The sequence below is a fragment of the Macaca mulatta genome, chromosome 9 (genome assembly GCF_049350105.2).
Source record: "Macaca mulatta isolate MMU2019108-1 chromosome 9, T2T-MMU8v2.0, whole genome shotgun sequence".
NCBI classification, from domain to species: domain Eukaryota; kingdom Metazoa; phylum Chordata; class Mammalia; order Primates; family Cercopithecidae; genus Macaca; species Macaca mulatta.
Window position 1 is genome coordinate 115538890 of NC_133414.1, and position 14043 is coordinate 115552932.

A 14043-nucleotide genomic window follows, 5' to 3' on the forward strand; every position below is an offset into this window, starting at 1 on the left:
GTCTATCTCAGATTAATACTTTTTTTTTTTTTTTTTGAGACAGAGTTCGCTCTTGTTGCCCAGGCTGGAGTACAATGGCACGATCTTGGCTCACTGCAACCTCCGCCTCCTGGGTTCAACTGATTCTCCTGCCTCAGCCTCCTAAGTAGCTGGGATTACAGGCATATGCCACCATACCCGGCTAATTTTTTTTGTTGTTGTTGTTGAGACGGAGTCTCACTTTGTCACCCAGGCTGGGGTGCAGTGGCCGGATCTCAGCTCACTGCAAGCTCCGCCTCCCGGGTTTACGCCATTCTCCTGCCTCAGCCTCCCGAGTAGCTGGGACTACAGGCGTCCGCCACCTCGCCAGGCTAGTTTTTTGTATTTTTTAGTAGAGACGGGGTTTCACCGTGTTAGCCAGGATGGTCTCGATCTCCTGACCTCGTGATCCGCCCGTCTCGGCCTCCCAAAGTGCTGGGATTACAGGCTTGAGCCACCGCGCCCGGCCTAATTTTTTTTTTTTTTTTTGAGACAGAGTCTCGCTCTGTTGCCCAGGCTGGAGTGCAGTGGTACAGTCTCGGCTCACTACAAGCTCTGCCTCCTGGGTTCATGCCATTCTCCTGCCTCAGCCTCCCATGTAGCTGGGACTATAGGCGCCCGCCACCGCACCCGGCTAATTTTTTGTATTTTTTTAGTAGAGACGGGGTTTCACCGTGTTAGCCAGGATGGTCTAGATCTCCTGACCTCGTGATCCGCCCGTCTCGGCCTCCCAAAGTGCTAGGATTACAGGCGTGAGCCACTGCGCCCGGCTTAATTTTGTATTTTTTAGTAGAGACAGGGTTTCACCATGTTAGTCAGGCTGGTCTCAAACTCCTGACCTCAAGTGATCCACCCGCCTCAGCCTCCCAAAGTGAGGGATTACAGGCGTGAGCCACTGTGCCCAGCCTCAGATTAATACATTTTAACCTAACATTCCACCTTTAACAAATAAGCTACCAACAATTTAGTATGATCCTAAAGGCATACTATTAGAAAAGTCTAGCATATAAAGTAACATCTTTTTTTTTTGTTTGGAGACAGAGTCTCACTCTATCCCCCAGGATGGAGGGTAGCGGTGTAATCTCGGTACACTGCAACCTCTGCTTCCTGGGTTCAAGCGATTCTCATGCCTCAGCCTCTCGAGTAGCTGGGATTACAGGTGCCTGCCACCACACCCAGCTAATTTTTGTATTTTTAGTAGAGACTGGGTTTTGTCATGTTGGACAGGCTGGTCTCGAACTCCTCACCTCAGGTGATCCACCCACCTCACCTTCCCAAAGTGCTGGGATTACAGGCGTGAACCACCACGCCTGGCCTCTCCGTTTTTGTAATGGGGATACTACCACCCTCCTGAAGTTAGGAGGTAATTAATATAAAAAACTGGACAAAATACTACCTGTTTGTTAGGAATAAGCCAGTGATCACTGCGTTCTGGGATATGCAGTCCCTAAGGTCAACTGTTGAGATTGGAAAAGCTCTTAGGCATTGAAGAGGCCAGGCACAGTGGCTCATGCCGGTAATCCCAGCACTTTGGGAGGCTGAGGCAGGTGGATCATTTGAGCCCAGGAGTTCAATAGCAACCTGGGCAACATCACAAAACCCTGTCTACCAAAATACAAAAATTAGCTGGGCATGATGGTGTGCACCTGAAATCCCAGCTATTTAGGAGGCTGAGGTGGGAGGGTCACTTGAGCCCGGGAAGCAGAGGCTGCAGTGATCAGAGATCACACCACTTCACTCCAGCCTGGGCAACAGAGCTAGAGTCTCAAAAAGAAAAATATCTGGGCTGGGCACGGTGGCTCATGCCTGTAATCCCAACACTTTGGGAAGCCAAGGTGGGCACATCACCTGAGGTCAGGAGTTTGAGACCAGCCTGACCAACATGGTGAAACCCTGTCTCTATTAAAAATACAAAAAAATTAGCCATGAGTGGTGGTGTGCACCTGTAATCCCAGCTACTCAGGAGCCTGAGTCAGAAGAATCGTTTGAACTAAGAGGCAGAGGTTGCAGTGAGCCAAGATCATGCCATTGCACTCCAGCCTGGGCAACGAGTGAAACTCCATCTCAAAAAAAAAAAAAAGATAAAAAAAAAAAGATAAAAATGTCTGTGAAGGAGAGCTACAGCAGATGAGGATGTGGCCTTTGGGCTTTCCACATATCATCTATTGCCAACACAACAGAGATTTACTCATTTAAAGGATCGGCAAATGGGGGTTGGAGGATTATAAGAAGAAAATAAAACCTATGGGGATTTAAGGATAAGACAGAATTACATAAAAATTGGAAACAAACTAGAAAAAGAAATATTTGCAACTGATATAAAAGGTTGGTTAACAATTACATAAAGAGCTTCCAAGTCTGCAACCTCTGCCTCTTGGGCTCAAGCTATTCTCCTGCCGCAGCCTCCCGAGTAGCTGGGATTACAGGCGCCTGCCACCACACCCGGCTGATTTTTGTATTTTTAGTAGAGATGGGGTTTCACCATGTTGGCCAGGCTGGTCTCAAACTCCTGACCTCAGGTGATCCGCCTGCCTCGGCCTCCCATTGTGCTGGGATTATAGGCACAAGCCACTGCCCCTAGCCTCTTTTTTTTGAGACAGGTCTTGCTCTTTTGCCCAAGCTGGAATGCAATGGCATGTTCTCAGCTCACTGTAACCTTTGCCTCCTGGACTAAAGCAGTTCTCCCACCCTGGCTAATTTTTGTTTTGGTAGAGATGGGGTTTCATCATGTTGCCCAGGCTGTTCTTGAACTCCTGGGCTCAAGTCATCTGCCTGCCTTGACCTGCCAAAGTGCTGGGATTACAGGTATGAGCCACTATACTAGGCCTCTTTTTTTTCTTGTATGCTATAAATTTTGCAAAATGACAATGGTTTATTTTTATAGTAAATGTTGGGGAAAAATCCTAACATCAAAATGGCTTAAGTTATAAAGGTTTAAATGTCAACTTCTTACCATTTATGTTGCTTTCACAGCTGGAGTTTTTTTGGACCTTAACTTGAAATATAAGACAATCAAAGCAATGCTTCCATATGTGGCCAGTACACACTGAGAAAGAAAGAAAAAAGTAAACAAGACTTGTTGCATCTATATTATTTTAAAATATAACTGCTTAAAGTTATCATTAATACTTACATTCCTTCTACCTGTGAGAGTGTAAGAGTTGAAATATTTTTTAATACCAGTGAACTGGTATTGCGCATCACTTTCTGGACCTGCCATGATTTCAATCTTTTAAAAAAAGAAAGAAAGCAACAATAAATTGGTTTGGATGTAATTTAAAAGTAAATAAATTTTGTCTTGTTTTAGTCTAAAAACTCAAGGTCACTGCATATAAATACTGTAAATATTTATCTATATCTCACCCAACACAGCAGTAGCAAAGATGGTAGAAAAAGCCTTCCTGATAAAGCTTTTGGAAGTAGGATTTTACCTTGATTGCTATTTCATGAACACCTCAGAATACATAAAATCACTCAGCATAAGAGAACACAATAGCCCCTGCTAAGTTCATTCTCTGACCCAATACAGCTTAATGTTTTCATTCCTGGCTCCATCACACCACAGTACATTGAATTAATCCATTTTAAGGCTACTCGAAAATTGGAGCTGCTATTTTTCAAACGTTCTCAACAGGTGATCATCAACAGCTCAACTACAAGCCCTACTTTTACAATTTTTCTTGTTATAAGTAATTTAGGACCTCCATGGGACAGGGGAGAAGGGATCATTTACTAAATGGAGTTAATAATAGCTACTGGTGGTAGTAAGGAAGCTGGAATCCTTGCACCACCACCAAAATAGATAAAAGATTTAAATGTAAATAGTGAAACCAGAAAGTCCTGGAAGAAAACATGGGGAAATATTTAAGTCATCTCAGGGAAGGGAAAATATTAAGAAAAAAATGCCAAAAACAAAAAGACAAAACATAAAAGGATAACCAACCTATTAGTCAAAGAAATGTCAAATGAGACCAATATTTAATCAAATGAGCAAAGATAAAATTATGGTAAGTAGTAGTATTAAGTACGTGAGAAAACAATAATTCTCTCTCTGTTGCTTGGAGTATAAACTGGTACAACTGGCCGGGCGCAGTTGCTCACGCCTGTAATCCCAGCACTTTGGGAGGCCGAGGCGGGCAGATCATGAGATCAGGAGATCGAGACCATCCAGGCTAACACGGTGTAACCCCGTCTCTACTAAAAATACAAAAAATTAACCGGGCGTGGTGGCAGGCACTGCTAGTCCCAGCTACTCGGGAGGCTGAGGCAGGAGAATGGTGTGAACCCGGGAGGCAAAGGTTGCAGTGAGCCGAGATCGCGCCACTGCACTCCAGCCTGGGCGACAGAGCAAGACTCCGTCTCAAAAAAATAAACAAACAAAAAAAACTGGTACAACCTTCAGAAAGTCCAATTTGGCAGTATCTACCGAATTATAAAATGAGTGTACCCTTCCATCTAGCTGCTTTTTTTCTCCAGGAATTTCAATATTACCCTTATTGAAATATTACAAAGTGGGCCGGGCGCGGTGGCTCACGCCTGTAATCCCAGCACTTTGGGAGGCCGAGGCGGGCGGATCACAAGGTCAGGCGATCGAGACCACGGTGAAACCCCGTCTCTACTAAAAATACAAAAAATTAGCCGGGCGCGGTTGTGGGCGCCTGTAGTCCCAGCTACTCGGGAGGCTGAGGCAGGAGAATGGCGTGAACCCGGGAGGCGGAGCTTGCAGTGAGCCGAGATCGCGCCACTGCACTCCAGCCTGGGCGACAGAGCGAGACTCCGTCTCAAAAAAAAAAAAAAAAAAAAAAGAAATATTACAAAGTGGAAACACATTGTGTGGTTCAAAGATGGTCAATGAAATATTGTTTATGAAAATCTTTGTCTATTTATAGAAGACTCATTAAAAAATGGTTTCCATTAAACGACACAAAATATGCACAGATCTTTGTGTACCGACATGGAAAGATGTCCCAAGTAACGTTAAATGTTGTAAGAAAAATCTTATTTCTGGATTTTATAAAGCACGTCAATGGTTCTCTGATTCTTGTCCCTAGACCAGCAGCATTAGCATCACTGGAAACTTGCTGGTGCACATTCTTAGGCCCTACCTATTGAATCAGAAACTCTGGGCCCAGGAATCTATTTTAATAAGGCTTCTAGATAATCCTGAAGCATGCTAAAGTTTGAAAAATACTGCAGTAAATGAAATAGAAAAACAAATAGTGTATTAAAAAAAACTCTGGAAGAATATATAGCAAAGGCGGCTTAATCTATAGTACCTGTGTATTTTACAAAGGCATGAATTTCTTTTATAGACAAGATATATTCGAAAGGTCACCAGAACAAGAGCTGAAAATTCGTATGCATGACCGCCTATCTACCACGACCGACGCCACGCCGAGTCGATTGGCAACACAGACGAGCCGGTCGAGGTCCGGTCGAGATTGGTAGGCAGTGACAGTGACTCAGCTGGGTCTTGATGAAATGGAAGAGGGAGATATCTGTGAGGGAGTCATTGCTATGGAAACTGGAACTCCCCCATTCAAAGGCTTTCAGAGGCATTCTTGTGTAAAGAATTGGCAATGAAAATTTGAGAAAAATGACCTTAATTTTCAAGTTTCAAGAAGGTTCTTGGAGCAATGAAGGAAATCCAAACTTCCTTAGGCCTCTTCAGAGACCTTGTCCAGTCTAGCCCAAGTTAGGAAAATCTCCATTAAAAGTAACTTTATACACTTGATCTTAGCCAACAGAAGCGATAAAAGCAACTTTGTAATGTAGCTATCAACTGTTTCACTTTACTAAACTTACTAAAGACATACTCCCCCCCCACCATTCATTTCATGATACATTTTTGGATTCATTTCTTAGGGTGTGAAGTAGGTTTTTAGGAGAAACGCTACAGAAAACAAGGGCTTAACTTTGACCATTAACTGAAAACCTCCACTACATTACATCTAACGAAACTTTTTAGGAGAATATGCCTAGCAATACTAAGGTGCTTTAAATTTCCTTTACACATAATATGGGAGGAAGGCTGATGTTTTGTGATATCCCACAGAAGACTAATTCTGACTGCAGGGAAGTGCATGGTTCAAGAACTGAAATCAATCACTCAAGTTAGTCTGGGTCTTAAAAGAGGAGGACTCTTGAGAGGCTCAAATGGAGGGTGAAATGGGGAACGGGGTTGTTGCTGGTGAGAATGATGGAGTAAGGTCGAAAAATTTGGTTCTGCATTCTTCAGCATGCGGCAGGTTACTTTAGGGCAAACATAAAGGAACCCTTATGTTTACAGTGCCCTTTTTAAGACTCCTAGTTGTGATTTAATGTTGTTAAATGGTGGTCTGTTTTAATTAAGCTGCTAACAGCTCTTCTTGAGACAAGGTCTTGCTCTGTTGTCCAGGCTGGAGTGCAGTGGCATGATCTCGGCTCACTGCAATCTCCGCTTCCCGGAGTCAAGTGATTCTCCCGCCTCAGCCTCCCGAGTAGCTGGAACTACAGGCGTGCGCCACCACGCCCGGCTACTTTTTGTACTGTTGGTAGGGACGGGGTTTCACCATTATTACTCAGGCTGGTCTCGAACTCTGGACCTCAGGTGATCTGCCCGCCTCGGCCTCCCAAAGTGCTGAGATTACAGGCGTGAGCCACCGCTAATCCTTCCGTGCCTCTCTCCATCTGTGAGATGGGCACTTTATTAAAGGTTCAAAGTGACCAGTAGCTCTTGTTACTTTCTCTATTCCTCGATATCACTATTTTCCTTTCTAACTTAACACCTACCTAGAATGGTGAGATCACGAGGTAAGGAAGGCAAAGATGAAGGACAACCACTCACGTAACAGAAGCAGTCTCTTGCACTCAAGGAGTTTACAGCTCTCCGTTCTGGCTACCTCTTAGGAAAGGCCTTCCCCCTGATAGTCTACAGACTGAAATCTAACCTTTTTACAGCGGGCCTGGCGAACTGTAGGGGCCAGGCCACATTCACTCGCTTTGAAAAAGGCTGCAGTGTAGCTAAAGGAGGCCCGGCTGGCCAGCTTCCTAAGCACAGCTCGGTGGGAACAAACAGCTATGTGCATACAGAAGAAAAGAGGTTAATTCGGCCGATGATGGGGGTCAGAAGCCCTAGTCCTCGTCCAATATTACGTCACTGGGTGACCTCGGGGGACGCTTCGCGGAGGGCCTCATTTTTCTCCACTGGCGAATGGAATTAAGGGTCTTCGGAAACTGTGGGAGCCCTTGGGCGCACCTACGCACCTCACCTCCAGGCTTCTCACCCGCTGGCCGCCCCCTTGCGCCCCTAGTTTTTTCTATTTCCCATTCCGCACCGTTTCTCTCCTCGAAAACTAAGACCTCGAGGTGTTCCTCGGCCAGAAACGGCGGGCGGTCCAAGCCCAGCCTCCCCTCTTCACCCACCTGCCAAAGCCAAAAATTCCGCAGCTGGTGTCCTTCAACAAAAGTAATCACCTCTCTCCCCGGCCGGAAGAAGCCGCCTCCCCCGCACGCGTTTAGCCGGCCACCGCGATTCGGCCTTCTGCGATGATTGGCTACGGCTCCAAGTCCCGCCCTTCCGATTCCTTTCTCTAGGTCACCTCCGCAACATGGCAACGGAAGTAGGGTGTTGAGCCCGCCCACACTTCCGGAAGAATTGCTCTGGAGCGTAGGTATCCTGGTCTCCACGTGTGTGAGTACCGCGGTTCGAGCTCAGTGCTAGCGGGGTGCTGACGCCGCGGGGCGGGTGAGTAAAGGGAGAGGCGAAAAAGGAGGAAACCTCATGGCTGTCAGGTCTCTCCCAGGCCTGGGTCCCTGCCAGGTACCCGCTAGATGAGTGTGGTTCGGCCACCTTAGCCCCGCTTCGAAGCCGGCTCTGTGCTAGCAGCCCCTGTAACTCCAGGCTTTGTGTTCCGAAAGTAACCTAAATATCTTCGGTGCCCCTGGATCTCCTTACTTTTTGGAGCCTCAGTTTCCCTTTGTTTGAAAGGAAATTAAGGGTGAAATTCCCAGCAAACCAAAGCCCCTGAACTTTCCTGTTTCTTTGATACCCATCCCTGATTCCATATCCTTGGCCCCACCCGGTCATCACTTCTCTAGTCTTAAGCCCTTCTAGATTCTTATTGCCAAGTGTCTGTCAAAACTAACCTCTCCTGTCTTCTGTTTTCACACCCAGTTCTGGTTCTCCTGGTTTCTCTGCTGTCCTGCACTTGACTCCTTTCTTTTTCTTTCTTTTTTTTTAAATCACTGAGATAACAGGAAACAATGCATTTGAATCCTTCTACCGAATTTACTTGCCTTCAGTACTGTCCCTCTTCATGTCCAATCTATAGTCTGCAGTATATTTTTCTTGCTTATTGTTCTGTCGCTTTCCCTGCTTAAGTCTCTGACTTGCCAAAGTAAACTACCCATATCTAATTCAAGGTCTTCCACAAAAAAGCCCAACTTCTCCTTTAATGTTTTGAGACGGAGTCTTGCCTTGTCCCCCAGGTTGGAGTGCAGTGGCATGAGCTGAGCTCAATGCAACCTCCGCCTCCCAGCCTCAAGCAATTCTCCCGCTTCAGCCTCCCGAGTAGCTGGGCTAATTTTTGCATTTTTGGTAGAGATGGGGTTTCGCCGAGTTGACTATACTGGTCTCAAACTCCTGACATCAGATGATCTGCCCGCCTCAGGCTCCTGAAGTGCTGGCATTACAGGTGTGAGCCATGGTGCCCAGCCTCCTTTAAAATTTAACTTCAGTTTTTATGCTTTAATCTCCCAGTGGTCTAGCTGAATAATTCTTAAGAGACAACAGCAAGCCTTTGAGCAGTTGTTTGATAGGGAAATTGCTGGTGTTTATTGAAATAATAGGCTTTTCCTATCCATGTCTTTTCTCACATTCCCTTTCTACCTGTCAAGCTTCTGTTCATCTTTTACCCTTCAGCAAAAAGGATCTTCTTTTTTTTTTTTTTTTTGAGATGGCATCTCGCTCTGTTGCCCAGGCTGGAGTGCAGTGGCCCGATCTTGGCTCACTGCAAGCTCCGCCTCCTGGGTTCACGCCATTCTCCTGCCTCAGCCTCCCGAGTAGCTGGGACTACAGGCGCCCGCCACCTCGCCCGGCTAGTTTTTTGTATGTTTTAGTAGAGACGGGGTTTCACCGTGTTAGCCAGAATGGTCTGGATCTCCTGACCTCGTGATCCGCCCGTCTCGGCCTCCCAAAGTGCTGGGATTACAGGCTTGAGCCACCGCACCGGCCTAGGATCTTCTTTATGAAGCTTGCCTCCTTTACTGAAGCCTTATCCCTTCCTACATCTTTGTGATCATTTATAATCCAATTTACATTTTAAGTTACTTACATAATTGTTTTATCTTCAAAAAGTGCTTGTTCTTTGAAGGCAGAGAATTATATATTCATCTATAGAGCTACAGTGTATCTCTGACTTAACTGTAGCTGCTTAGTGAGTATTTGCTACATTGAATCTATAACTTACTTTTCTGGAAGAAGGTGGGTGGACTTGTGGTTTTGAAGCCGAGACCTTTGGAAAGATGAAGTATGGATTATCCCGGGCCTGACATCTAAACCATCTATATTGTAGTCCTGAATGTTGTCTAACATATTGCTGGAACAGTCTTGTCTCTTGCCTCGTTGATCACACCTTTCTGAAATCTGCTATGAAGACAACATGTCACCATTATCTTTTGCATTGTTTTTAGGAGACCCAAACATGGCAGCCCTGGAGGAAAGCTTCCCCCGAGGAGGTACAAGAAAGATCCACAAACCAGAGAAAGCTTTCCAGCAGTCAGTTGAACAAGACAACTTATTTGATGTAAGTAGTATGCTTGTTTGGTGACACTCACTGGAAACTTTTACTCTAGGGTCTTGTGAAAAATGAGCCTTATTTGAGAATGTGTTATTTTCCAGAATTTTTTTTTTGCGTTGAAGTCTGTGTCTATAAATTTAATTCGTTTAGAGAGGCCATACCACCACGATCCTGTATCTTTTGAAACTTGGCATTTAGTATTAGAGTTTAAAGTACAGTTGTTAGCTGGGTGTAGTGGCTCATGCCTGTAATCCCAGCAGTTTGGGAAGCCGAGGCAGGCGGATTACTTGAGGCTAGGAATTCAATACTAGCCTGGCCAACATGGTGTAACCCTGTCTATACTAATACCAAAACTTGCTGGGCATGGTGGTATACCTGTAGTCCTAGCTACTTGGGAGGCTGAGGCATGAGAATTGCTTGAAATGACAAGGCGGAGGTTGCAGTGACCCAATATTGTGCCACTGCTCTCCTGCCTGGGTGAGAGAGCGAGACTCTGTCTCAAAAAACACACAAACAAAATAAAGTGCTGCAGTTTCTTGTTCTTAGGCTCTCTTTGCTATGTGCTATGTTGATGAAGGATGGAGAGGAAGCAGTTTTTTTTTTTTTTGAGACGGAGTCTCACTCTGTTGCCCATGCTGAAGTACAGTGGCGTGAGCAGCTGGGATTACAGGTGCCTGCTACCATACCTGGCCAATTTTTGTATTTTTGTTAGAGACAGGGTTTCACAATGTTAGCCTGACTGGTCTGAAACTCCTGACCTCAGATGATCCGCCCACCTTGACCTCTCAAAGTGCTGGGATGACAGGTGTGAGCCGCTGCGCCCAGCCGATGTTTTTCTTGTTTTTGTTGTTGTTTAAAGAGATGGGGAGGGATGATGTTTCACTCTGTTACCCAGGCTGGACTTAAACTCCTGGGCTCAGTCGATCCTTCCTCCTTAGCCTCCTGAGTAGCTGGAACAGCAGGCATGTTCCACTGTGCCTGACTGATCATTGCATTTTTACATGGGTTCCACATGTAATGGTCAGAATTTACATTAGACTTCACAGTCTCACCTAGACTAGACTGTGCTCCAAATGCTTGGGGAAAGGGAACTAACATTTGAGTGTGTGGCTTTAGGTCTATATTATGTAACCTTTTCAACTGTGCTGTAAAGCAGCAATTGCAATTCCATGATGAGGAACAGTGTCTTGCTCTGTTGCCCACGCTGGAGTGCAGTGTTGTGATCTCAGCTCACTGCAACCTCCGCTTCCTGGGTTCAAACGATTCTCCTGCATCAGCCTCCGGAGTACCTGGGACTATAGGTGTGTGCTGCCATGCCCGGCTAAATTTTTTTGTATTTTTAGTGTAAAAAAATACAGCCTGTTGGCCAGGCTGGTCTTTAACTCCTAGTCTCAAGTGATCAGCCCGCCTTGGCCTCCCAGAGTGCTGGGATTACAGTCAGGAGCCACTGTGCCTGGACTTTATATAATTTAGCTGAAACCACATAGCTTGTTATGGTTGAAAAGATGAGAGTTTAACTTGGGTCTGTGTAACTCCAGTGTCCATTTTCATGCACTCTTCTACATTGCTTCTCAAACTGAGGAACCCCAGTGTTCATCCCAGTCAAGAGAGGAAGAACAGAGAGGAAGAACACAAGAGAGAAGAGACTTTGGGAACATGAAGGAGGCTTCTCAGACCTTGGGCAGAGGGAGCATTGGCAGCTCTTTTTTTTTTTTTTTAAAACAAGAATTAAAGGAACACTTGGGAGTGGGATGGAGTAGGGTGGAGTGAAGGAGTAACAAAGCAAGGTGAGTGATTACCTGAAATAGGAGGGAAAAGTCAGATTGCTTCTTACTCTTTTGGGTCTTTGTGGGTTCCCCCTATCCGCTTCTAGATTTCTACTGAAGAGGGATCCACCAAAAGAAAAAAGAGCCAGAAGGGGCCAGCAAAAACAAAAAAGTTGAAAATCGAAAAGAGAGAAAGCAGCAAGTCCGCAAGAGAGAAGTTTGAAATCCTTAGTGTTGAGGTTTGTTAAAGTTGGTTTTCATTTAAACAATTGACCTTGGTTGCTTAAGTTTGTGTATGTTCTTTCTCTCTTCTTCCCTTCTTTTTTCCCTTAATTCCATTTTCCCCTTAATATATTATACTTCGTGTGTGTGTGTAGAGATTCTTGCAATTTATGATAAGGACTGAGCATGATTTCATTCTGTTGCTAACCGATGCTAGGAATCTTTTTTTTTTTTCCTTTGTATTTATTTATTATTTTCCAGAGACAGGCCTGACTCTCTTGATCAGGCTGGAATGCAGTGGCATGATCATAGCTCACTTTAGCCTTGAACTCCTGGGCTCAAGCAGTCTTCCTGCCTCAGCTTCACCTGAGCAGTTGGGACTACTGCAGGTGTGTGTCACCTTGCCCAGCTAAGTTTTAAATTTTTTGTGGGGCTTGGATCTTGCTCTTTTGCCTAGGTTGGTCTTGAACTCCTGTGCTCAAGCAGTCCTCCTGCCTCAGCCTCCCAAAGTGTTGGGATTATAGACATGAGCTACCCACCATGCCTGCCCCCTTTTTTTCCTTTAGAACTGCTGTGGGCTTGTGTCCTCACAGGACTTGTGTTGTCATATATTCAGAGGTTAGAATGGACAGTAACTTTAGCAGTTATTCTAATCCTATCCATTCATTTCATATATGTGAATCCCATCTCCAAGAATTGAAGTGGTCTGACTGTGTTCCTTACATTTTTATTTTTTTATTTTTAAATTATTTTATTTAATTAATTTATTTATTTATTTTGAGACAGAGTCTCGCTCTGTTGCCCAGGCTGGAGTGCAGTGGTGTGATCTCGGCTCCCTGCAACCTCTGCCTACCAGGTTCAAGTGATTTTCCTGCCTCAGCCTCCTGAGTAGCTGGGATTACAGGTACACGCCACCACGCCCGGCTAATTTTTGTATTTTTAATAGAGACGGGGTTTCACCATGTTGGTCAGGCTGGTCTGGAACTCCTGACCTCGTGATCCACCCGCCTTGGCCTCCCAAAGTGCTGGAATTACAGGCGTGAGCCACTGCGCCCAGCCTTCTTACATTTTTAGATGATAACACCAATATATGTTAGCTGTAAAAAAAAAAAAGAAGTTAAATAACTTTGAAGGGGAACATTCAGATTTGAAGGGGAACTTTGAAGTGGAACATTCAGATTCAGAGTCAGTATTTTGTCCTATATGATACTTTAAAAAAATTGTTAGACTTGGTGCCAACATTAGAAAACTAAAAATTTTTTTTATTTGAGATGGAGTCTCGCACTGTCGCCCAGGCTGGAGTGCGGTGGCGCCTTCTCTGCTCTGCTCACTGCAAGCTCCGCTTCCCAGGTTCATGCCATTCTCCTGCCTCAGCCTCCCGAGTAGCTGGGACTACAGGCGCCCGCTACCACGCATGGCTAAGTTTTGTATTTTTGGTAGAGACAGGGCTTCACCACGTTAGCCAGGATGGTCTCAATCTCCTGACTTCGTGTTCTGCCTGCCTTGGCCTCCTAAAGTGCTGGGATTACAGGCGTGAACCACTGCACCTGGCCGAAAACTAAAATTTTTTTTACATGAAAAAAATTTTTCATGTAAGCACAAGGCCCGTATTCCCTCATGTTTGTAATGACAAGGAGCTGAGTAGTGGTTGTGCCCTTTAGACCTGGTATGGTCACTCCAGACTGCCACTGTCTCCACTAGCTAGCTGGCTTCCTTCATTGTGTTGTCTGCCAGGCATTTGAATTTGGGTTGCTCAGAATAAGGTAAAAGGCAAAGGTGTCCTCCAGTATCCCAGTGCTGTTAACACTGTTGTATAATCTAGACCTTTCACAGTGCTCGGTCAGATATTTGAGAAGTTCACTGATATGTCCACATGTGTATTTCTTTTCACTTACAAAATTCCTGTAGGTTTTTATTTATTTATTTATTGTTATTTTTTATTTTCGAGACAGAGTTTCACTCTTGTTGCCCAGGCTGGAGTGCAGTGGCCTGATCTCAGTTCATTGCAACCGCTGCCTCCCAGGTTCAACTGATTCTCTTGCCTCAGCCTCCCGAGTAGTTGGAATTACAGGCATCTGCCACCATGCCTGGCTAATTTTTGTATTTTTTAGTAGAGACGGGGTTTTGCCGTGTTGGCCAGGCTGCTCTCGAACTCCTGACCTCAGGTAATCCACCCGCCTCGGCCTCCCAAAGTTTCGGGATTACAGGCGTGAGCCACCATGCCCGGCCTATTTTTTATCTTTTTTTTTGAGATAGGG

At 45.2% G+C, this 14043-nt stretch overlaps 2 protein-coding genes across 8 annotated transcripts in view; one reads left to right on the forward strand and one right to left on the reverse strand.

Annotated features, from left to right (window-relative positions):
- ATP5MK (ATP synthase membrane subunit k) overlaps positions 1–7500 on the reverse strand; it is a 7759-nt gene extending 259 nt beyond the window's left edge. Inside the window, exons 1-4 of one of the 5 annotated variants that reach the window (XM_015147965.3) lie at positions 7423–7500; positions 5295–5490; positions 3152–3247; positions 2972–3064 (exon numbers count right to left, since the gene is read on the reverse strand). In XM_015147965.3, coding sequence (XP_015003451.1) covers positions 2975–3064; positions 3152–3238 — 177 coding nt within the window. In that variant the 5' untranslated portion in view covers positions 3239–3247; positions 5295–5490; positions 7423–7500 and the 3' untranslated portion in view covers positions 2972–2974. 5 annotated transcript variants of the gene reach the window in all.
- Positions 7501–7639: 139 nt separating this feature from the next.
- PDCD11 (programmed cell death 11) overlaps positions 7640–14043 on the forward strand; it is a 52875-nt gene continuing 46471 nt past the window's right edge. For all 3 annotated transcript variants that reach the window (XR_013398383.1, XM_015148089.3, XM_015148090.3), the window contains exons 1-3: positions 7640–7744; positions 9691–9803; positions 11671–11802. Coding sequence is in view for 2 of the 3 variants with exons in the window: in XM_015148089.3 (XP_015003575.3) it covers positions 9702–9803; positions 11671–11802 (234 nt within the window). In the remaining variant the exon portion in view is untranslated. The remainder of the gene's footprint in view (positions 7745–9690; positions 9804–11670; positions 11803–14043) is intronic.